Genomic DNA, 24,713 nt, shown 5'->3' on the forward strand with positions numbered 1-24,713 from the left:
ATTTAAAAACAACATGAAAGCTGCCTTCCACCCCACATCATAACTAGCTAATACTCCCTCCGCTCATTAACTGTGCTGTCCATCCATATCTCAACTTATCGCACCTGTCCTACCACATGATCAGTACAAACTGCCAGATGCTTGGTTTATTTATAGTACTTTCCACCTTGGTCTGGGAATTGGGGCCTCCTCTTGCCACAGATTTCATATGGTGTCTGCATTAATTCTTACCGTGAGAGCTCCTCCAATTTGGATTTAGCATATTCCAGACTATTTCGCTCCACATGTTCATGAGGTGTATGAGCCAGCAGTTCATGTAGAGTGAGGATGTATCGAGGAATCTAGATACCAAGTACATACAGTTATTTATCTGACCCTATCCCTGAGAATTCCTTTGTTCCTTAAAGGAAAACTATACCCCCCAAACAATGTAGGTCTCTATAAAAAGATATTGCATAAAACAGCTCATGTGTAAAATCCTGCTTCTTGTAAATAAACCATTTTCATAATAATATACTTTTCTAGTAGTATGTGCCATTGGGTAATCATATATAGAAAATTCCCATTTTAAAAAATAAGGGCCGCCCCTGGGATCGTACGATTCACTGTACACACAAACATACCAACAAACCATACATGTTAGGTCACATGAGCCAATTAACAGACAGAGTTGTGTCTTTTGCTCCCACACTTCTTCCTGTTACAGTTAGAGTAAAGTATTTCTGGTCAGGTGATCTCTGAGACAGCACAGAGAACATTACGAAATGGTGGCTCAAGGCAAGAGATGTAAAAGGGCAATATTTACTTAAATATATATACCAGTTTGGTGAGATTCTTTAATATGCCACTTAATATGATATGAACTATCTGTTGCTTAAGTGATGATATATGATTTGATATATGCCTGCTTTGTTAGTTGGTTCCCTGTATAATACAGACCTGAAACATGGGATAAGTGAGGAAGGTTTCCAGTGTGCGCTCCTCACAGTCTGGTTTGGCTTCATATTGTTTCAACAGTTTGTCAAAATCCCGGTTCTGTTTGCAGTGAGCCAGAATCTGCAGACTGTACTGATGGTTCCGCACAAATTCCTGATAAATGTTCAGCATTGGCAGAAGGATGTCAAACAGGTCAGCTGTGGAGAGAAAGAAGCTGAGAACTGGAAGACATGGGAAAGAGTGACAAGTACGACCAGGTTACACATGGTACCCGGTGACAGTCTCACAGACATGGACATTGTGATATTCACACAAAGGGATTGGTGAAGAAGAAATAGGCAACATATTCTCACCCAGCACCAGTGTGGGCCAGCTGGATATTCTAGCCTTCAGACCTTGGTAAAATATCTGGTGCAAAAACATGATGGTTTCACTGTAAAAGACCACAAAACAGAGTGTCTGTGACTGCAAAGGCCAGTGTCTTAAATTTCCAACAGGGCATTTCTATTCCTTTTTAATCTTTCAAGGGTCTCTCTCTTTCTATAGGGCATGTCAACTAGAGGAAAACCACTGGTAGTCACATGATAACTTTTTTCAACCCACCTCAAACCACCCTCCCCTTGACACGTGATCAAATATCCTGCATTCCCCAGTGCTTCAGAACCAATGTGGATGCAGTTGGGTTGTATGCCGCCCATAAAATCCTGCACAGGCCTGGGCCTTTATGGCCTTCCCATAAATCAACTTACAATAGGATGGTTTTTAAGGTGTGTTTAGTGTCCAGGTGGGATGGGTATTGTGGGAAAAATAAGTATTGCAGGCCCCACTAAAGAGAGGGCACCCCCAATCCCTTTACAAGAGGCTACCCGGGGGGGGTGGGGTGTAACAGAGATATCATTAAACCATAGTATTTCTAGCAAATAAAATTTTTGAGATTAGAGTTCATCGTTGAAATTCCTGTCTACACTTTCATAGTTACCTGTTGAGAAAAATGCTGCTGACGTCGTCATGTGTAATTGGTGGCTTTTTGGAGCTGGCAGCCATACGAAGTGGTCGCAGGAAATTATTGACCAGTATGTGTAACTGTTGCACATACTCTGCCTCTGCTTCCAGCATGCTGAACACAACTTGATTTCTCTTCCGCATGCTGTCTGCATGCGGAGATCTTGAGTAATCTTGGATAATGCACTTCCACTTCCTACGGCACAGCCAGCCACGCAGGAAGCTCTGCACCTACAAGCCCAGGAGTAAACATTAGCAGAAGTTTAGGTGTATTCAATCCTTTATGAGTAATTACACATTATAACATTTGAAGGGTATTCTCTAGGTCAGATGGCAATAAATTTAGGTTAAAAGGCTAAAGCTTCTTCACCTTTTTAATCTTATTGATGTCAACATCAACATCAACATCATCATTTGGGGCTGCAGTTTGTGTTGTCTGGATGCGTTCATTGTCTTTCAATAATGATGCAATCTAAAAGGAAGAGGTGGAATATTATTAAAGGAACATTTTAATGAGCACAGGTGACTTTTTAAACAATGAAATGTTTTGCATGAATTTGTTTCTAAATAAAGTTGGGCACGCACAAGAAGTCCAAGGAATGCATATTTGACCAATGTTGTCACCCAAGTGGTGGGCCAAATCAGGGTGAGGTGATTGTTAATCTGTTTGACTAATGATCATGTCACATGGGGGAATATGAAGACCGGCCAGCCACAGAATCACATCCATGACCCTATGCAATCCTTGACTGATTGATCTGAACAAACCCCAGACTGGGAAGGTACCATTTTAGCCCACGTTAACTTGTTTAAGAGTAGCCAAGTCAACACACAAAATCTGCCCATGTATAGCCACCTCAAAGTATGATTACTTTTCAAAAATATCAGTATAGAGTAGCAACCATCTGTTTATAATATGGCCAGCGGTGGATCTTTTAGAATTGTCCAAAAAAAAACAACAAAATTTTTAGAGCATTTAGTGGGATTTGTCATTTTTAGCACATTATTTTCCGTTCGTACTTTTTCAATTTGGATCTTTTAATAAATGTAAATGTAGTTTTAGAGCTTGTGAGTTTAGTCGTGGTTTCATAAACCTCAAAAAACCACTAAAATTCGACCTTTGATAAATAGGCCTCCAGGACTATACTAAGAGCTACTGAAGTTCACATTGAAATGGAGAGCACTACAAGTAGCTCTTGGTCTGCAATTGTTGCCTGAACAATGCTCCACTGTGGGGACAAGATGCACTTTCTATTGCTAATGGGAAAATAGCTGTTTCTACCCATCTCCATTACTAGAGGGCACATTTACTTAGCTCGAGTGAAGGATTAGAATAAAAAATACTTTGAATTTCGAAGTATTTTTTTGGCTACTTCGACCATCGAATTGGCTACTTCGACCTTGGACTACAACTTTAACTTCGAATCGAACGATTCAAACTAAAAATCGTTCGACTATTCAACCATTCGATAGTCAAAGTACTGTCTCTTTAAAAAAAACTCCGACCACCTACTTCGCCACCTAAAACCTACTGAGCATCAATGTTAGCCTATGGGGAAGGTCCCCATAGGCTTTCCTAAGTTTTTTAGCTTTTTTGCTTGATAAAGGGAGTAACCCCGAAACGTTGCATGCTGCAATAAACATTTAGCAAGGTATAACCTGCTTGCATTACCTGTGTGCCGGTGAATTCTTGCTGCCTATGGGGAAGGTCCCCATAGGCTTTCTAGCCAATTTGGGATCGAAGGAAAATCGTTCAATCGATGGATTAAAATCATTCGAATCGTTCGATTCAAAGGATTTAATCGTTCGATCGAACGATTTTCCCTTCGATTCCCTTTTGATTGAACTATTTGCGGTAAATCCTTCGACTTCGATATTCGAAGTCGAAGGATTTTACTTCGACGGTCGAATATCGAGAGTTAATTAACCCTCGATATTCGACCCTAAGTAAATGTGCCCCTAAGAGTCTTGCCATAGACCATGTAGTAAAGAGGTTAACTAACAATGGCAAATCATTTTCTAGTGATCATTACCACGATATTTATCTCAAAGAGGTAAAATACTGGGGGCTTAAAGCATTGGCTGATTATTTCTGTTAACCGATCATTTATTGGTCCAGATTTTTTGTGGCACTGCCTGGACAATTTTCATATTTTTCCGTTTTTTGAATATGTGATGTTTGATGCGATTGAGGCTGGAGGGAATGTTTTGAAATAACTACCTAAGGACAGAGGTTAATTTTCTGCTGATAAGAAACAATTTATTAGCAGCAGTTGTACTGCTCATAAATATTCAGATTTCCATCCTTTTATCTCCAATAATTGTCATTAACACATCAAAGTGTCAGCGGCTGTAACACAGACACAACATCACCATGACATTAGGTCCTCTTCACCCACTGCACAGAACGAACACACACAAAGCACCTACTGCATACATTATACAATACTATTACATTTTCATCACAATTACATTATCATACAAATTGCTAGCACACGGCCCATACTAGACATGATGTCCATTGCATGTATATACCAAACACACACTAAGGGGGTTATTTATTAAAGTCCAAATGCCAAAAACTCTAAACATTTGACTATAAAATCCAAATTTAAAAAAAAAAAATAGAATTTTTTGTGATTAATTCTACCTCGAGGATGGAAAAAGTCTGAATCCTAAAAACCGGCATCTCAGACCTGCCTAGGTTGTATATAAGTCAATGGGAGAAGTCCCGAAGATATCCTGATCTGCGATGTGTTTCATACAAAAATCCGAAGATTTTGTGGTTTTCGGGCAAAAAACTTTCATGTTTTCTTCTTTTTTTCTTTTCTAGTTTTTCTATTTTTTCCCACACTGGAATTTTTCAGGAAAATGTACTGATAAATAGTGGGAAATAACCCATACGGATTTGGTCGGAGTATATATATGAAAATAATGAGATAAATTTGGATTTTGATAAATAACCCCCTAGCAGTTTGCACATTTTCTTACACAAATATGATACCAGCTAAAAAGAGCATTCATGGAAAACATAAAAAACATTTACTTATATACTGCATTAAAGGGGTTGTTCACCTTTTTATTAAATTTTAGTATGGTGTAGAGAGTGATATTCTAAGATAATTTGCAATTGGTTTTCATTGTTTATTATTTGTGTTTTAGTTGAGTTATTTAGTTGAGTTATTTAGCTTTTTATTCAGCAGCTCTCCAGTTTGCAGTTTCTGCAATCTGGTTGCTAGGGTCCAAATTATACTTGCAACCATGCACTGATTTGAATGAGACTGCAATATGAATAGAAGAGAGGCCTGAATAGAAAGCTGAGGAATAAAAAGTAGCAATTCGTTTTTTAGATGGGGTCGGTGACCCCCCATTTGAAAGCTGGAAAGAGTCAGAAGAAAAAGGCAAATAATTCAAAAATATAAGGGCAATTGAAAATAAAAAAAATGCTTAGAATTAGCCATTCTATAGCATACTAAAAGTTAACTTAAATATGAACTACCCCTTTAACTTCTAACATTATTATTATTTTAGAAAGGGCTATACCTTGTATGTTTATTTTTATTTTTGTTTTTACCCAGATAAAATATTTAAGGGGTAATTTATGATCTGCAGTTGTAGGCACGGTCATTGAGCAACAAAATCCCAATTATTAAAGGTATGTGCATCTAAAGCGCCTCTTGCACTTCAGTACTTACAGTACACAGTGACACACAGGAACCCACAGCGACTTGCATAAATTGATGCTGAAAACTTACACGAAAGAACTGGGTGCAAAAGACACAAGTGAATCAGGTGCACCACCACCTCACAGTATGGGGATAACTGCACGGCATTGTGGGGGGAAAAATAACTGTGTGCTGCCCAGCTCCTTTCAGTGCTTCCGGATGAATGGATTCAACAACTTCTATGAGATCTCACCTCAGATTTAAGACGCTCCACCTCTACCTCCCCATCTTCTATCTGTTGCCGCAGCTGTTTTGCCACCTTCTTCTCAGTCTCAACAATCTGCAGTAAATGCAAATACTTCTGCATCAAAGCTTCATGTTCAGTCACTAATGTCTTGTAGCTGAAACAGAAGAAGACTTGGTAAGACTGTGGTACTGGGATGTTACAGTGGAAGAGAAGTCACAGAAACTTTACACAGATTCATACAGGATCCCTTGATGTGTCAATGATTCCTGTCCCGGGACAGTTATGGGATCTATTATTCAACATGTTTGGGACCTGCTGTTCTTTAATAAGAGAGTCTTTCTGTAAAGCGAACCACAATATCGGAAAGGCACAAAAAATGATTATAAAAATATAATACACAAAAGCCATAAATATCTTGTAAATGATATCCTTATAAACGGTGAGGTCTGATGTATCAGTTATAAACGGTGAGTTCTGATGTCATTTCTGTCACATGACTCACTGAAACTTGTGTATTATAATAAATAAAGTACCCCCAGTTGCAAAATATTAGGATATTAGAAGTTACCTCAGAGTTCCATGACCTGTATAAAAACACGAGGCCGAAGGGTCATGAAACTCCTCGGTAACATATAATATCCTTATAGTTTACAAGAGGGGGTACTTTATTCACTATATAATCATTCCAATAGGATAGTATTGCCCTGCACTGGTAAAACTGGTGGAGTTTGATTCAGAAACACAACTATAGTTTATATAAACAAGCTGCTGTGTAGCAATGGAGGTCATTGAAACAGGGCTAAATGGCCCAGGTTAAATAGTGCATAACAGATAAGCTCTGCAAAACAGCATTTTATTCTACAGTGCTTATACATTATCTGCTATGTAACTTCAGCTATGTAACATATAATGCCCTACACATGAGCCCACTGTAAAATAAATGTTCCATATGTTGTGAAATGTCTGGAGAAAACCGGTTCCCCAAAAAAAGTTTAAGTCAGAACTTTTGCAGACAATCCCGCTTCAGTAAAGGAAAAGTCTCCAGCGTTTTTGGAACTTTAATGCATTTTCTGCACACAGGATATGATGTAAGTGACAGAAGATTGAGGAAGATCCAGCTGCTTTTTTGCACTTCGCCTGGTCTGAGGTGGCGAAGTCAACTCTGGCGAAAGAGGTAACGTTCAATAAAATATGCACTTTAGTGAATTTGCGGAGATGCGTCAGTTCGCCGGATGAAAACACACCTGCCGATAGGGTCCGAAACTGCGCTAGCGACGGTCTGGTTCACTAGCGAAGTGGCACTTGTGTTAGCAAGTAAATCTGCCCCAAAGTTTTCCAAACACACCAATTTTACCAGTGCAGAGTAACAGTGCATTACTTTAAACACTTGTTTTTTTTTGGTGTTACGGTTCCTTTACCTCAAATACCAATTTCTGTCTTAAGATGGCCATACATATAATCTCACCAAATAAATGGAATAAAAAAAAAAAAATAAAGTAAAAAATAAAGAATTGTTGCATAAATTATACCCTATTGGAGCACATTGATCAACATTCTAAATTCTGAATTAAAATCCAAATTTCCAAAAAACTAGAATTAATGTAGAAGACAATGGGAATTGTATTTTCGAAATGCAACCTATTTATCATTATGGATGAATTTGAAACTTGGCAGGCTCATCAAAAATAAAGGGTAGACTGTTATTTTACCGTTTTTTTGGGTTGTTTTTTTAAATTGGTTTTTGCTTTTCAAATTCTTTTATAACTAAGATGATTTCAGAGTTTTTTCCAATTAGAACATTGACATTGAACATTGAAAACTCCAATTCAATCTGCACATTTTGGAGCATTCCGCATAAGGGGTTTCTGGGTAATAGGTCCCATACTCTTAGGGGGTTATTTACTAAACTCCAAATGCCAAAAATCCAAAAAATTTGTTTGAAAAACACAATTTTTTTGGGGTTTATTATACCACAAGGATAGAAAATGTCAGGATCTGAAAATCCGGTATCTCAGACCTGCCAAGTTTGCATATAAGTCAATGGGAGAAGTCCCGAAGATATATTGATCTTCACTGGGTTTTGTGCAATAATCCGAAAATGTGGCGTTTTCGGGGGAAAAAAAATCGGGCTGAAAATTGGAAGAATTAGTATGATTCATTTTTTTCACGTTTTTTTCGGGTTTTTTCCCGCAAACAAAATTTTCAGAAAAGTGTATTAATAAATAAGGCAAAAAAAAACCTGTGCAAATTTATTTAGTCAGAGTTTTTTTTTAGAAAATATTGAGATAAATTAAGATAAATTCGGATAAATAACACCCTTACTGTACTTTTACATAGCTGTAAAAGTACTGTACTTCCCTAGTGAAACACCGGGAAAGCAAGTACAAAAAACAGAATATTGAATATGGGGAAGAAGTAACACAACCATAATACAGGTACAGGTATTGTGTTATCCAGAATGCTCTGGACTTTGGATCTTCATACCTTAAGGATACTAGAAAATCAATTAAACATTAAATTAAACATATACACTAAGGTTTTGCCTTCAATATGGATTAATTATATCTTAGTTGGGATCAAGTACAAGTTACTGTTTTATTATTACAGAGAAAAAATAAATCAATTTTAAAAGTGTGGATTATTTGGATAAAATGAGTCTATGGGAGAAAGCCTTTCCATGATTCAAAGCTTTCTGGATAATTATTTTCCGGATAACAGATCCCATTCCTGTACTTAATATGAGACACTAGCATTAAACCACATCACAAAGTTACTCAGGGTAATGTGATCACATGGGTCATCAACCATTACCATTATGTCAATGACAAATCCCAGAGTTTTTGAGCAGCAGTACAGTAAAGTATTATTTTGTCTTATATGGTAAGAATTCACATGGAATTGTTATGTCTAAACAAGAACTGAGACTAAGGTGCCTGAGGTTTTCCCTTTCACTGGGTTATACCCAGTGGCGTAACTAGATGTTACTGGGCCCCACAGAAGATTCATTTTAGGGCCACCAACATATCCAGAGGTTGTCCTGTTTTACCAATTGGGTCCCCTATATCTCCTGGGCCCCGCAGCAGCCGCAGGGTCTGCTTCCTCTGTAGTTACGCCCCTGGTTATACCAGCTCTAAGGTGGTGTAAAATAATGGCAATTATTACTGAATATGGGAAGCATAAAAAGAAAAACCACATTTATAAATAAAGTGACCTGTACCTGTCCTTGGTGTAAAATCACTAAAAAGGATAAATTCCAAACATTATACACATTATACATACACTTATTTATTTATATTTTACACCACTTTCCCCCCATTTTTTCCAGTGGAAACCATTTTATGCAGCTCTCTGTATAGGCTCCCTAGAGATAGGGCATCTCCATGGGTATTTTGGGTGCAGCCTTTAGGAATGAAATGAATGCATTTAGCAGACATTTTTACGCAAAATTGCATGGAATGTGTGTGCCTGAAGCTGTCATATTAGGCCAGAATCCAATCAACATGACATGTTTTAAATATTTTAGGAATGTAAGAAACGCCCTGCAAACCTCATTCTCATCTGAATGAGAGGTTTCCAGGGCTGGATTTACATAGTGGACGCTCCTAGGCCCACTGCTGTTCGTCGCCCCTATCCCCTCCCCTTTATTCTTGCAAATTTTTATCACCTGGACCGGAGCAATGGGGATTGGCACATGGGAAATTTAAAAATTGATTGTATCTCCAGCACATCACCAGTGTTTTTGAACCAATGTGGGTGTGTTTGGGAAGCTCGATAAAGGGCCATTGTTTGGCTAGAAACGTTGTAACTGTCCTGATCACAAAGCCTAAGAAAAGCATAATAAAGGGTTTTTAAACAAATATTCCTGTTGGTGCTGTCTGCTACAACGTGTGTGATATTTAAAGTCGGTTGGAGTGGACACCGAATGACGTGCACCTGATTACTAAATGGGAGATTGGAGTTCCTGGTGAGTGCTGGCTTAATTGTATTTTGCTGTGTTTGCAAAGCATGCTGCCCCCCTAAAATCCTGCCGCCCTAGGCCCAGGCCTAGGTGGCCTTTCCACAAATCCCGGCCTGAGGTTGTTAAATTAATGCTTATATTATAATATTTATTACAACTTTGCTGCACCTCTGTTCTGAGTCAGGAGGTGTGGATCAAAAATTATACCCTATTGGAGCATATTGATCAAAATTTGAAAATGTGAATTAAAATCCAAATTTCCAAAAAAAAAAAATGGATTTCTGTTAATAGTTCAGACAGCAATTCCTCCAATTTTTCAGAATAATACACCAGCTACAGAAAGAAATCTCTACGTTTGACAAATCTTCATTTAGGTGCCACTGCCCACAATTCATTAGTAGAACAAACATTGGGGTTTATTTTGCCTTTTTTTTGCCTTCCTCTGGATCAACTGGCAGATAGGCAGGTTAAAAAAAGTAAAAAGGTTGAACTTGATGGGCGTGTGTCTTTTTTCAACCTAACTTACTATGTTAACTTACTATGTTACTATGTGCAGGCATTTGGAAAAGTAAAGGGTGGGCTGAGATGTAGCCTTAACTTAAACATGCATTGTACCTGGCTCTCGAGATTGCGGTCACCCATTCTTCACAGTCCTTGGCATCTTCTGTCCGCAGCTCCAGAGGCTTCTGGTTCTCGTGGTTGAAGTTGATGATAAAATAATACTGAGAAAGTAGAACAATAAATCACCAATTTATTTAAATACTAGGTATGTTACTACAGAAAGAACAGACTTTGGTATATCCTGGGGGTCCGGGGCAAAATATTAAAGCGTCACATTACCCTCTGTTATACATCAAATGTTTTTAGTGTTCCCTGCTGTTGAAAACATTCTCCTAGTACCTTCTGCAAAACTGCCTGGCCTCCCATTACTCAGTGGTGTACATCAGGGTTTTCTAAGGTTTCCTGCAGAGCTTCACCACCGGTCATTTTGTGCATGCAGAACCCAAACCATGAAAAAAAACCTAGTGCATATTACACCAAGACAGCCCAGCATTACAATACAGGCTTATCGACTAAGGGCAACTGCAGTTTGTTCATGCTAAAATTGTCGCAGTTATTGTGAGAACTGAAGCCATTAAAGGTGATTGCATCCAAAAACACTCCTTGCACTTGCTTGTTTTGGCTCCATGTATTTTTTCATGAATCATGAGAGTGTGCCAATAAGAACCGGGGGATCCTGGGGGTTGTTGTAGGTGTTATTTTGCCACAGAGTGCCAGAAGTGATGCTTTTTGGACTTTAAAAATGTCAGTGCAATTTTGGCTGATTCATGTTAAAGTGCTACCTCAATTGCGTTCATTTTGGTGCACTGGACACACTTGTCCTCATGTTGGATCATTGGTTTGACCCAATTTTGCATTATAAGGGGCTGCTGGAAACCATACAGGTATGTTCTAGGATAAAAAAGCTGCTCCTCTGAGACCCACATACAGCAAACACGTCAGCAGACACCGGCAACAGTGTAAGTAGGCCAGCTCCATATGAGAAAAGCATCCTGTATAGGGAATTAAAAGGGTTGTTCACCTTTGAGTTGACTTTTAGTATGACGTGGAGAGTGATATTCTGAGACAAGCTGCAATTGGGTTTCAATTTTTATTTGTGGCTTTTAAATTATTTAGGTTTTTATTCAGCAGCTCTCCAGTTTGAATTTTTTTCAGCAGTCTGGCTGCTAGAGTCTAAATTGTACTAACAACTATGCACTGATTTGAACAAAAGACTGCAATAGGAGATGGACTGAATACAAAGATCAGTAAAAAAAATGTAGCAATAACAATAAATCTGTAGCTTTATAGAGCATTTGTTTTTTTAGATGGGGTCGGTGATAAATAATCAAAAAAATAATAATGAAGATCACTTAGAATTGTTCATTAGTGATGGTCAAAACGCATTGGGCGTCAAAATAATTTTGATGCGCAACAATTTTGAAACAAGCGTCAATTTTTATGCGAGCGACAACTTTGACGTGTGCCAATTTTTTTTTTTTGACATGACAGATTTTTCGCAAACATGATTTTTTCGGAAATTTGGCGATTATCCATTCCTAGTGAATTTATTCTCCTATCACTATTGGTCATGCTATAAAAAGGTGACTCACCCCTTTAATCCTGGTGCCAAAAATAACTAAGGGAATGTGTAAATACTGCTCAAAACATCAGATTTAATGTAAAATGATCCAAGGGATTCTATCACCCAGAAGAAACTGCCAAACACATAGGGTAGAATAAGGCCTCTCTTAAGCGGGGCATAGACGCAAAGATAAAATCGCACAAAATGAAGATTCGTACACGGATATATCTCTTCATGTATTGCCTATCTGACAATATCAGTGGGTGACTATTTGTCGGACATAACTTTAGTACGATTGCTGTCTGCCAGTTAATGGCCTGAGCATCCTCTAATTTGTGCTTTTTATACATTAATTAAACTGAATGATTAGTTGTAGATCATTAGATTACAACTAAAGATCGTTTGTCGTAGAAGAGAAGAAAATCTGCATGTCTATGGCCAGCATAACACTGATTTCTGGTATTCCCTCACCTGATTGGCCAGTCATCAGGACACATGGATCTACCTGCTGTATTGCCAATGCTGTCCAACTTTTTCCATGTAGAGGGCAATTCACCCACTGGTTCTTAGTGTCAGCATCCCGAATCTTATTGAAATATAAAGATGTCCCACAATAGCAATTAACTAAACCCTCAGGCAGGCAGGGGGCCATTCTGGTGCACAGAGAAGATTTTGCGATGATACAAGGTTTGCCTTAATAACAGTGTCCACAAAATGGCTCCTGCCTGCTTGCTATAATTATGAATTCCCAGACTGAAGGAAACAAGATTCAAATAATTTATACAGTGTAATTAAAGTTTATTTTGCTTGACTAACTTGATAAAATAGGATTTGGAATATTTATTTTGGGTGACAGGAGGAGAAGAAAAGTCATTATTACTCGGGGTGCCAAACATTAGGCACCCACAACTGATCGCATTTACTTACTTGACACCCTGGGCCGGTGCTCCTATCAGTAGAAAACTACACTGGCCCGGTATTATTCCAGCGAGCACCACGGATCGATCGTCTTCTTGCTTCTTTTTTCTTCAAATTTCCCAGGGCAGACATATGCGCAGTAGAACGAAACAGCCAACTTCTTCGTTAAAGTTCGGCTTTTCGCTCTACTGTGCATGCAAAGCCGCAAGAAGAAACCAGAAGAGGATCGACCCGTGGTGCTCGCTGGAAGAACCCCAAGCTGGTGCAGTTTTCTACTGATAGGAGCACCAGGGTGTCAGGTAAGTAAATGCGATCACTTGGGGTGAATAACTTTTGGCACCCCCCAACTGATTTGTGCAAACCTGCTTCATTTCATTGAGCTTGGTCAGTGTGATACTGATGCCAAAATGTAGTTATCTTCTTTTCTGATATTTTTTCCTGTAACTGTAGCTCATTGCATACTTTTGACAAAACATAAAGGCTAGCATAACCTTTGCATAACCCACATGTAAAAGAAAGGTAAAAAAAAACGATTTGCTTAGTAGATCAACATGCCATGGGAACACTCAGAGCAAAATGAATGCATGAATACATCTGAGAGACTGCCAAGGACACCTCCTGCCATTGAGTAACTGAATAAATGGGTCTCAATACCATTCAAGCAGTGTGCTATTCTATTCATTTTCTTGCACTGTGCGCTCTACACTACAATTTGTAACGTATATAATGCTCATCCTTTTCATGTATTTATCTTCTTTTTAGAAACTGTCGTTGTGTAGTAACCAAACTGCCTAGTTAATGCTGTAAATTATAATAAAATATGATTATAGAAAGCACAATAGTCTCTCCCCTTTGCTTCTTTGTTTTCTCGGTTCTCATGTCTCCATTTTCCACTTTCCACCTTGCGACACTTGCAACACTTGGGGACCTATTTACTAACATTTGAATTTCTATTTATTTTTAATAAAAGTTATTTTTTTTTATTTCTCTAAAACTCTCTCTTTATTTCTCTAAAACGCCAAAAATTTGAGCTCCATGAAAAAAACTTGATTATAAAACTTTGCCAAGTAAAAATAGTCAAGGTCCTATAGAAGTTCATGGGAGCTGCACTTATCCTATTGGACCTTTTTTAAGCCATTGATGAGTTTTACAGGTTTTCAGGCATTTGTGAAATAGAGTTCAATCATTGTTTAAAAAAAACCCAAAAAACTCTAAAACCGCTAAAAGGAGAATGTTGATAAATGGGCCTAAAAGATGCCTAAACTTATTTCCAGCAGTCTCCGGATAATGCTGGCTTAATAAGCAGTGGAGGTTAATATACTGGCAAATCTTGCCCTTAATATTAGCCAATGCTTTTCTGAAGAAATTTGCTAAAACACAATCGTAGTTTCTTTGATACCAAGAAAAATGAGCCACCAGTTTGCGGTGATAATGGTAACCAAAGGGACAAAAACAAATGCAATGCAAAACATCAAATAATTCAATATCAGTGTTTATATGGTTTGGTGATGACCAAGAAGACTTCTTTATTATTTAAATTTACTTCCTTTTTTTGTTAATAAAATGCCTCCCCTTTGCCTTGAACTATAACCACCTGGAGGTGCACTCATGGGATGGAAATCATCCAGGCAGTAAAATGTTGGGAATCGCCCTGAAGGTTAAAGGGGCGGTTTGCCTTTAAAGGGATATTGTCATGGGAAAAAATATTTTTCAGTTAATAGTGCTGCTCCAACAGAATTCTGCACTGAAATCTATTTCTCAAAAGAGCAAACAGATTTTTTTATATTTAATTTTGAAATCTGACATGGGGCTAGACATATTGTCAGTTTCCCAGCTGCCCCAGTCATGTGACAAGTTGGAGTGATATCACCCCCTCCCCCCCCAGCAGCCAAACAACAGAACTATGGGGAAGTAACCAGATAGCAGCCTGCCAGAAAGCAGTTCCATCCTAAAGTGCTGGCTCTTTCTGAAAGCACATGACCAGGCAAAATGACCTGAGATGCACCTACACAACTAAAAAAAATACACTTGCTGGTTCAGAAATTCAATTTTATATTGTAGAGTGAATTATTTGCAGTGTAAACAGTGTAATTTCTAAATAAAAAATACATCATACAAATTATGACAGAATCCCTTTAAATTAAGTTTTAGTATGTTGTATTGGCCAATTTTAAACAACTTTTCCATTTGTCTTCATGATTTATTTTGTATAGTTTTTGAATTATTTGCCTTCTTCTTCAGACTCTTTCCAGCTTTCAAACGGGGGTCATTGACCCCCATCTAAAAAAACAAATGCTCTGTAAGGCTGCAGATTTATAGTTATTGCTACTTTTTATTACTCAGCTTTCTATTCAGGCCCTCTCCTATTCATATTTCAATCTATTATTTAAATCAATGCATGGTTGCTAGGGTAATTTGGACCCTAGCTACAAGATAGGCGGACTTTCAAACCGGAGAGCTGCTGAATAAAAAGCCGAATACCTCAAAAACCACAAATAAAAAATGAAAACCAATTGCAAATTGTCTCAGAATATCACTCTCTATATCATACTAAAAGTTAATGCAAATGTGAACAACAATTATTCAAAAAATGTTAAACATCTATAAATTGTAGAGACTGCAAATGTCTTATTATTATTTGGTTAATGGCCAATAGAAGCAATTAAATCACAGGTGTATTTTAATAAAAGGCCACAGATGTGAACATGTCTTTGGGGTATAGATTTCTAAACTGTGGGCCTATACCCTCCAAGCAGCTGCTGAAGGGGCCAAACCTAAAGGCCACTCTGCGGTCATCTGGGGTACATACTTATGTGATACTTAAACACTCCTAGAACTATCGCACAACAAATATAGCTAATCTTTCGTTTTCATGATCTTATTATGAAATATCTGGAAAAAAAGGCTGAACCCAAAACGGTTGAAAACCTTTGCAATGGGCTAAAACAAAAAGGTGGCAACCCTAGCATTAGAGTTGAATGGCTTATATATGTCATTGGTGTGACCTAATGGGGGCACTGGGCAAATTTTGAACATTACCTTGAACCAACTATTCAATTAAGTGGTTTTAAAATACTGACTACAAACTATTTAGTTATACTTTGTTAATGCATTAAAGGGGTGGTATACCTTTAACTTAAAGGATAAGTAAACCATTAAAATAAATCAGTGTAAAATTGATGAGGGTGCTATTCTCAGCACTTTTGCAATGTATATTCATTATTTATTCTTCTTTCATTCCAAGATATTAAAGGATACATGTACTGTTAATATGAATGAATTGTGTTCCAACAGGGCCACCTGCTGGTTTCCCACCAGTCTGACCACTTGGATCTGTTCCCTAAAAAGTTCAGTGAGGATCGTAGCTAGTTATTCGCCTTCAGGAGGCCTATAAATTACATTTTGGGTTCCTACCCAGATCCTTCCCCACTGATTAGTTCAGAGTAAACTTTGTCATCACTTTATTTCAGGTGGACCCATAACTGTGGGCATTTAGCCTATCCCCTTCTGACCCAGCCCGTCTCTCTCTTGATGCCTTCTTCAAGGCCATGGCTATAGGGTTGCCACATTTTCGCCCCATAAAGACAGGGAAGGGGGGCGGCCGTGATGTGGCGGGGACGTGACATATAGGGGTGTGGCCGTGATGTGGAGGGGCGGGCCGTGACACCAAGGGGCGGGGCTATGACACGGCCAATCGCCGTGTTAACCATGAGGAGCCCATTTCAATTTCCAAATAATGAAAATCAGGCAGGAAGTTTTCAACTATATATAAATATATTAAATATATTTAATAAGACAAAATTGGGCATGGAAGATTGGTAAAGCTTTTTTTTTTTTATTTTAACCATGAGATAAATTAGGATTTTAGTAAATAACCCACTTAGACAGGATGCTGGTAATTATATTGATTTCTGTTCAGTTTGTCAGTGTTTGAAACCTTCCAGGTCCTTACCTCAGGGGCTACTACAATCACTTCCTATTCCCAAAAGGCCATGGACACTTAATTCCATGTATTTAATTGGGAATTACCGCCCTCTAAAGGGAATACTGTTATTTGAGTGGTAGTGCACTGATTTAGTAAAATGTCTCAATTATTCGCCTTCCCACCCTCCCTTCTGCTAAGTATAGTGCTGAACTCTTCCTATCCAACATACTTAAGCTGGATTGGGCTCCTCAGAACATTGTTTCTGATAGGTGACTCAATTTGTTTCAAGTTTTTGGTGGGCCTTTTGTTCACATACGGGCACTGATTTGTCATTTTACTTTGTAAACAAACTAACGGCCTGAAGGAAAGGACAAATCAATCATTAGAGCAATACCTCAGGTGTTACGTTTCTTCAGTAATCAATCACAATGGAGAACACTGGGGATTTTCTTCCTTGGGCTGAGTTTGCATTCAATAATGCTATTCATTCATCCACTGGATAGCATCCATTCTTTACTGTTTTTGGCTATCATCCTAAAGCCTTTTCATTTTCTGGTCATTCCTCAGATGTTCCTGCTGTCAACTCTTTGTTGGTCCTTTTACTGTATCAGAAATAATTTTTCCCAGTACTGTCCGGTTCGAACGTCGTCTTGAATTTAAAATTTCTCAAACTTGTCGTGTTTCTTTGTTAAAGCCTGCCAGAGCTGTTCATCAGAACTCTCTTCTTCCTCCAGTTACAGTGGAAGGTCAGCCTGAATATTTGGTACAGAGGATAGTGTATTCTCGCCTTTTCAGAGGTAAATTACAATATCTATTACACTGGAAAGGTTATGGTCCAAAGGAGAGATCTTGGGTTCCTGCCTTTGATGTCCATGCTGACCATCTTAAATCAGTTTCATACTAAATTCCCTGATAAGCCTAGGGGTCCAGTGGTTCCCTCTTGAAGGGGGATAATGTAACGGTACCTGGTGTTCTAGTGGGGCAGCAGAGATGACCTCCCCTCTCCTCACTGGGACGCCTGCAGCTGCTTCCCTGGGATTTGGTGAACACGTCCTGTTGGTTTTTTGTGCATTTTGTTTGGTGCCCCTCTTCTGACATCATAACAGTTGATGCAAATTCAAATATTTAAAAACGCCTCATCTATTTGTTCACTGTCCAACGTAGGTCTATTGTCAGATAGTTCCTGGGTGTGACTTCTTTTCCTGTTCTTGACCCTTACCTGTCCCTGACCTCTGCTGATTCGCTGCCTGACCTGATCATTGCCTGTTTTCTGATTATTTTCCCGGATCCTGATTCTGTACTGCTCTTATAAACTGACAGACAGGTTATTGACCCCGGCCTGTGTCCTCGACTATACTTTTCTCTAACCCCATTCCTCCTGTCACATGTTTCAGTTCCCTTGTCTGCCTAGAAATATCACCTTGGTTCTCTCACTGTAAGACCTGGTGCATCTGAGTAGTGGAGGGCTCCTCCCGAAGCAAAATTCAGCTGTTATAGGCAGAAGCTTAGCCATGACCAAAACCTTGGCGTCTGTTCTGGGTTTTGGGGTAACATACGTGACACTTGTGATGTTACTTAGACCTGTCTAGAGTAACATCACATGACTCTTCTCTGCTAACTTCATTTTCTAAGCAGAGCAGCATCACAAGATGTTCCTTTTCACCTTTCCCTTTGTGTGAGTCCAAAACAAAAATAGCAATTTAAAATTTATGTCACTATTTATATCATACTAAAAGCCTGAAACTGTATTCAGGATTATGCAGAAATATTACATTGGGCTGACATGTTCACAGAAGACAGGACCTTGTATTTGGTCCAAAATAATGGTGGCAAAGCAATTGTTATGTAATATTGGCTTAGTAGACTTATTATATTATTATTATAGGGCTCTTTGCAGTGTGAAAAGAATGGGTGTAATTGGCTATTTTTATTCATTTTGGACGTTGCGTTCCTGCTTTGCCACATTGCTGCAGGTCTCTACACTCTGACACAGACACCTGCATTCATCAGTGCTGTATTGATGAGGGCTGGGGGGAGTCATACAGGTGTCCCCATACAAATCTCCTAGATTGTGTATCACTCAGAAAAGGATATTAGACCATTGCCCATTTTGTGAGGTTAACAGCCCACAGGCCAGTGTGGTATAAACCAAATACCAATTTGTTTCTTACAGTACAACAGGGAGCTGATAAGCACAGAGCAAAGATACCAAACATTGGACCTCCTGTACCTCTAAGTTTCCCCAGGCCCCAGACAAAGCTAATTTGTGGCAACAGTTCTGTTCAATACACATCAATACTTAATACACACAAGTAATGCCAATACTGCACAGAGCAGTCTTTCAAAATCAAAAACAGGGCTGTCCAGCTAGAGAAATGCAGGCCAGATGTGGCCCTCCAAGAGATTTTTATGGCTCCCCAACATGCCCATAAGACCTCTTTCTATGAAATTGTAATTTATAATAATGTGCCCTCCTGAAAGAGGAGACAAAAGTCCTGATTAATAACTTGAGGGGAGACGTGGAATCTTCATATAGTTGCACTCTCTGATTGCATAAATGATATCTTAGTTGGGACTAAGTTCAAGGTGCTGTTTTATTATTACAGACAAAAAGGAAATCATTTCTAAAAATCTGAATTACTTGATTAAAATAAAGTCTATGGATATGTCAAGATGTATAGTGCTTTTCTTGCTTTCACAGCAATCACTCTCTCCCTTCCTTGCTGCCCTGCACATCATATGCTTATTTGCAACTTTTCTCCAATCGGCTCTTTATAGGGCCTTTTCATTCACCAACATGGAGCTATCACCCTATTTATAGGATTGTTCTGTATAGTACAGATCTAGAATTCTTTCAACATATAGCAGGCCTCTATCACCAAACACACTGTCTATTGTGCATATTTATAAAGGGTTGTAAAATAATTAACACCCACAAAAGGTGTAAAAAGCAGTGTCAAATAAATGGCATGTTTACAGAGCTCAATTGTCTTTAAGTGTGAATTAATGCCATGTACCATGATTGTGTAAATAATCCACACAAAGAGCTGACTGCCCTATTTATACAGCTGGATTTTTTTATGTTGGACTTCTACAGAAAATTCCTCCATTACTGTATCATCCCTGGACTCAGTCGAATTCAGATGTCAAAGAAATTCAAACATGAAAAGTGGTGTAAAAAGCAAGGATAGGTGGTGCTCAGCTTTTTTTCAGAATTTTATATTACTACACATATGCCAAAATTCATATTCTATTACTTTATATCTATGTGTGATTTTTTACAATATACTGATGTGTGAAAGTGCAGATGTGTGTTGTATTCTACTTTTTTACATGCCGTTATTATTATATATACAGGTATAGGATCCCTTATCCGGAAACCCGATATCCAGAAAGCTCCGAATTACGGAATGGCTGTCTCCCATAGACTCCATTTTATCAAAATAATCCAAATTTTTTAAAATGATTTCCTTTTTCCCTGTAATAATAAAACAGTAGCTTGTACTTGATCACAACTAAGATATAATTAATCCTTATTGGAAGCAAAACCAGCCTATTGGGTTTATTTAATGTTTAAATGAATTTCTAGTAGACTTAAGGCATGAAGACCCAAATTACAGAATGGTCCGTTATCCGGAAAACCCCAGGTCCCGAGCATTCTGGATAACAGGTCCCATACCTGTATATATATATATTGCTGTCGACCAATCACTCAGTCCAAATCATAGATATTGACCTTTAAGCACTAGACTGTTGGTTCCCAGTCATTTTTATCCTTCTCTTCCACAAAAAATTTATTTGTCTGCTTTTCCAAAACCTCCATTTAAAAGGGTGGTTAACTTTTAGTATGTTATAGAATGGCTAATTCTAAGCAACTTTTCCACTGGCCTTCATTATTTATTCTTTATAGTTTTTAATTATTTGTCTTTTTTCCTTCTGACTCTTTCCAACTTTCAAATGGGGGCCATTGACCCCAACTAAAAAAAGAAAAGTTCTGTGAAGCTACAAATGTATTGTTATTGCTACTTTTTATTACTCGTCTCTCTATTCAGGTTCCTGTCTATTCATATTCGGGTCTACAAATCAATGCATGATTTCTAGGGTAATTTGGACCCTAGCAACCAGATGGCTGAAATTTCAAACTGGAGAGCTGCTGAATAAAAAAGGTAAATAACGCAAAAACCACAAATAATAAAAAATGAAGACCAAATGCAAACTGTCTTAGAATATCACAGTCTACATGATACTAAAAGTTAACTGAAAGGTGAACAACCCCTTTAATGTTACTTTTCAGCCCAATCCTAGTTCCTTGCTATAAAGCCTTTTAGTGGCTGATCTATCAATTTTCTAGTGTGATATTTGTTCAGCGACCACATCTTTTAATTCCCAGTTGCCAGCATCTTTAAAAAAAACCACAAATAGAATAATTGTGATTGCCTTTTGTCACGGCAAAACAAAGTTGCTCACAGATGAAAATCATATTTTTCTATCCCCTAAGTAACTAGAAATCTTCACATGTACATCCCATTGGCTTCTATAGAAACTAGTATCAAACAATGCCAGTAATTGTACCAAAAGAGAAGTATCCAAGGCAAAAGACACTCACAGTTCACCCCAGTCCACGGGTGCAAAAATCTGAAGTAGCAAAAAGTTGCGAGCTTTCTCCAAAAGTAAAGATAATTAAAAATTCAAATCATTTATTAGAACATGCAGCTGAACGCATAACGCGTTTCGTGCCTACTGGGGCACTTACTCATAGGCATAGACATAGAGCCTATGACATAGACATAGAGCCTATATTTATCAAAGAGTGAAGTTAATAGTGAAGTTCCGCCACTAGAGTGAAATTCCGCCACTTCCCATTCATTTCTATGGGGTTTTTAAAGGCGTATTTATCAAAGGGTGAAATTTCACTTTCGCCCATTGATAAATATGCCTTTCAAAATCCCATAGAAATGAATTGAGAGCTGCGGAATTTCACTCTAGTGGCGGAACTTCACTCTTTGATAAATTTACCCCATATGAGTAAGTGTCCGTGTAGGCACGAAACATTTTAGGTGGTCACCTGCATGTTCTAATAAATGATTTTAATTTTTAATTATTTTTGGTCTTTACTTTTGGACAAAGTTCGCAGCTTTTTGCTACTTCTATAGAAACTAGGCAGCTTTTACTTTTTTTTTCATCTGAAATGTTATATTTTTCCTTTACTAAATCATGACCCTTTAAACCTTATATAATCAGTCACATACATTCGTAGTCACATTCTTTCACAGAATTTTTTGCAAAAGCAATCTTGAATTTTAAAGGGGTGGCTCACCTTTCAGTTAACTTTTAAAATGTTTTAGAATTTCATATTTCTAGCTACTTTGCAATTGGTCTTCACTGCTTATTTTATATCGCTTTCAAATCATCATCTTTTTATTAATTCCCTTTCCTATGCCTATTTCTGCCTCTCATTTCAACTAATGCCTGGTTGCTAATGTAAACAAGACCCTAGCAACCAGATAGCTGTGAAAATTTCAAGCTGGGAGGCTGCTGAACAAAAATCCAAATAACTGAAAACCAACTACAAATTGTGTCAGAATATCAACATCATTAATTCAATGGTGAACAACCCCTTTAACCTTGTTATGTAAAGACCTTATTCGAGTTTGCCTTTGACACCACTGCCCAACTGATCTTCACATACAACTTGATTGTAATACAAATGACAGTTGCATCGCGTGTGGTTTTCATTTAATGAGACTTTATAAAGGGAATCACATCCCGCTGTAAAATCAGTGGAGATGTGATTGCTGTTCCCACTGATCAGATCAGACTGAACTTCTTCTGACAAACACAGCTGGATTGCATGGTGTACATGGGTCAGTGGGCTGCCACACTAATGTGCATTGTATGATTATTGCTGAAGCTCCTCGGATCCGCGATGCTTGTAAAACTCACTATAAGGCCTAAATATTACAATAGAAATTCTTCTGGCTAAGCCGCCCTGACAGCCAATAGTAAACCTTGTATGCATGTGTAAGTATATACATGTATATATTTTCATTCATCATTGTTGTATATACTCCTTACTCTTTAAAGATATTCATCTCTCGTATATTTAGTGCCATTTCCTTGACCCTGTCTGCTAAAACATTTCTACAACTTTTCTAAGGCATTTTTTTATGACAGACCTTCACGCGCTGTGTCTAAGCGATGTTGACACCGAAGAAATCAGACCTGATTCAACAGGACAGTCATGTCTTATGATTTCTCATGATTTAGAGGCAATTGAATTAGGATTCCATTTTTCCAGAACCAAATTAGAGTCCTGAACCAAAACATGCCATGTGAGCTTAACAATTTTTTTTTACATGACATTTTTTTGGGGGGGGTATTCGTTATTGGGGGAAATAAATCCAATTCAACAGTTAGCTACAGGGCATAATACCTCCCATTGTCTTTGTCCCAAACTGCATCATCCACACAAACTTATCTATTTCCCCCATACCAGTTCATGAAGTGGAAAGATACTTAGCAGGTACAGTCAGTCTCCATCTTTGGTAGCATCACAGGTTCCATGGTGTTCCCAAATGCAACTGCAGGAAACGGTGGGCAGAAACATGGGTTGAAATCAGTTGCATGCTCCTGCTTGGCGGTCAGTGCCATGGAACTTGGTAATGGAAGTGCATTGACCATATTATTATTATGGCCGGTGCTGCACAGCTGTGCACTTTGGGAGACATTATGGGGGATCAGGTGCAGGTGACATGCATGGGGCAAGGGGAACTGTGACCTGGAGCTAACAGTTAAAAATGCCTGGAGAGTGTAACTTTGTTACTCTTACAAATTTCAAAATGTAAGTCAGATTGCTTTTGGCAGAATTCAACAATGTTGGTTTTTGTGCATCCTTAATCACATGAGCATGCAAAATCCGAAGGTATTCAGTAGAAGGGAATTAGAATGTATCTCACAAATGTTCCATAATGCTGCCAATACACCCACATTTATATTCTGATCTGACAAAGTGATCATGCCCAATTAAAAATACTGGGGTGCTTATGGGATCTGACAAGTCAGATGAACCGGCTCAAATTAACTATATTAGATCATAAGTGTGAACTCTCTTGCCTTACTAAAACACTCATCATCTAGTAATTTTGGGGGCCTGCAAAAAGAAGCACTCCTGCTATTGTGTAACTACATTTTCCCTCTTCCTCCAACAGCATTTTCATTGGACCACAAGCTGCTTATCTGTAACTTAACACTATTCCTTTGACACTGTGGCCAAGGATGACCCTCCATGATGATGTTCCACAGTAATGGGCTAATTATCCGACATGCTACATGATTGAGAACTGGATTATTTTAAAATGATGATGTCATGCAAAGATGTCTAAGGAAATTTTTGGTCGAGTTATGGTCCATAAGAAATTCTTAGAGGGCCTATATCCAGCCTACAGACCTACAGTTTAACAGTCCTGATGTACCACATTCCTTGATTTATGTTCCACAACTAGCTCTACCCTGCCATCCCCCAGGATCAAGTAGGGATAATCAGCCTATGGACTGTCAGATTTTCTTTAAGCACAACTCCCAGCACTTCAATTGTTGCTGGGAGTTGTACTCCAACAGCATCTGCATTACAGCAGCTTGTGCAGCATTTCTATATATTGTTAATGTTGCTATCCCACAACTGCAGTAAATTACCAGTCTATAATCCCTAAAGCCACTATAGGCCTTGCTGTCTTTTTATGCTGCTATATGTGCTGCAGTTCTATCTTACATATATACACATGTAAACAGCTACATTTGTATGAATGTAGTGAAGCACAATCCTATCCTATGGCTGCATGTGGGGCCCAGAAGGGCAGGAGGACCACATGGAGTCATAGCTGATGTGTGATTTATATGTATGTGTGCAAAACATCTTTTGGAGGAGATGGGGGCCTGAT

General features: G+C 38.4%; 1 protein-coding gene across 1 annotated transcript in view; it reads right to left on the reverse strand.

The window, feature by feature from the left end:
• Window positions 1–24,713, reverse strand: part of LOC108711521 (ras-specific guanine nucleotide-releasing factor 1) — a 52,995-nt gene that overhangs the window by 26,660 nt on the left and 1,622 nt on the right. Inside the window, exons 2-8 of the mRNA XM_018253367.2 lie at window positions 10,424–10,530; window positions 5,857–6,004; window positions 2,309–2,410; window positions 1,916–2,169; window positions 1,290–1,369; window positions 940–1,133; window positions 232–341 (exon numbers count right to left, since the gene is read on the reverse strand). Coding sequence (XP_018108856.1) covers window positions 232–341; window positions 940–1,133; window positions 1,290–1,369; window positions 1,916–2,169; window positions 2,309–2,410; window positions 5,857–6,004; window positions 10,424–10,530 — 995 coding nt within the window. The remainder of the gene's footprint in view (window positions 1–231; window positions 342–939; window positions 1,134–1,289; window positions 1,370–1,915; window positions 2,170–2,308; window positions 2,411–5,856; window positions 6,005–10,423; window positions 10,531–24,713) is intronic.

This window comes from Xenopus laevis, chromosome 3L (assembly GCF_017654675.1).
Source record: "Xenopus laevis strain J_2021 chromosome 3L, Xenopus_laevis_v10.1, whole genome shotgun sequence".
NCBI classification, from domain to species: Eukaryota; Metazoa; Chordata; class Amphibia; order Anura; family Pipidae; genus Xenopus; species Xenopus laevis.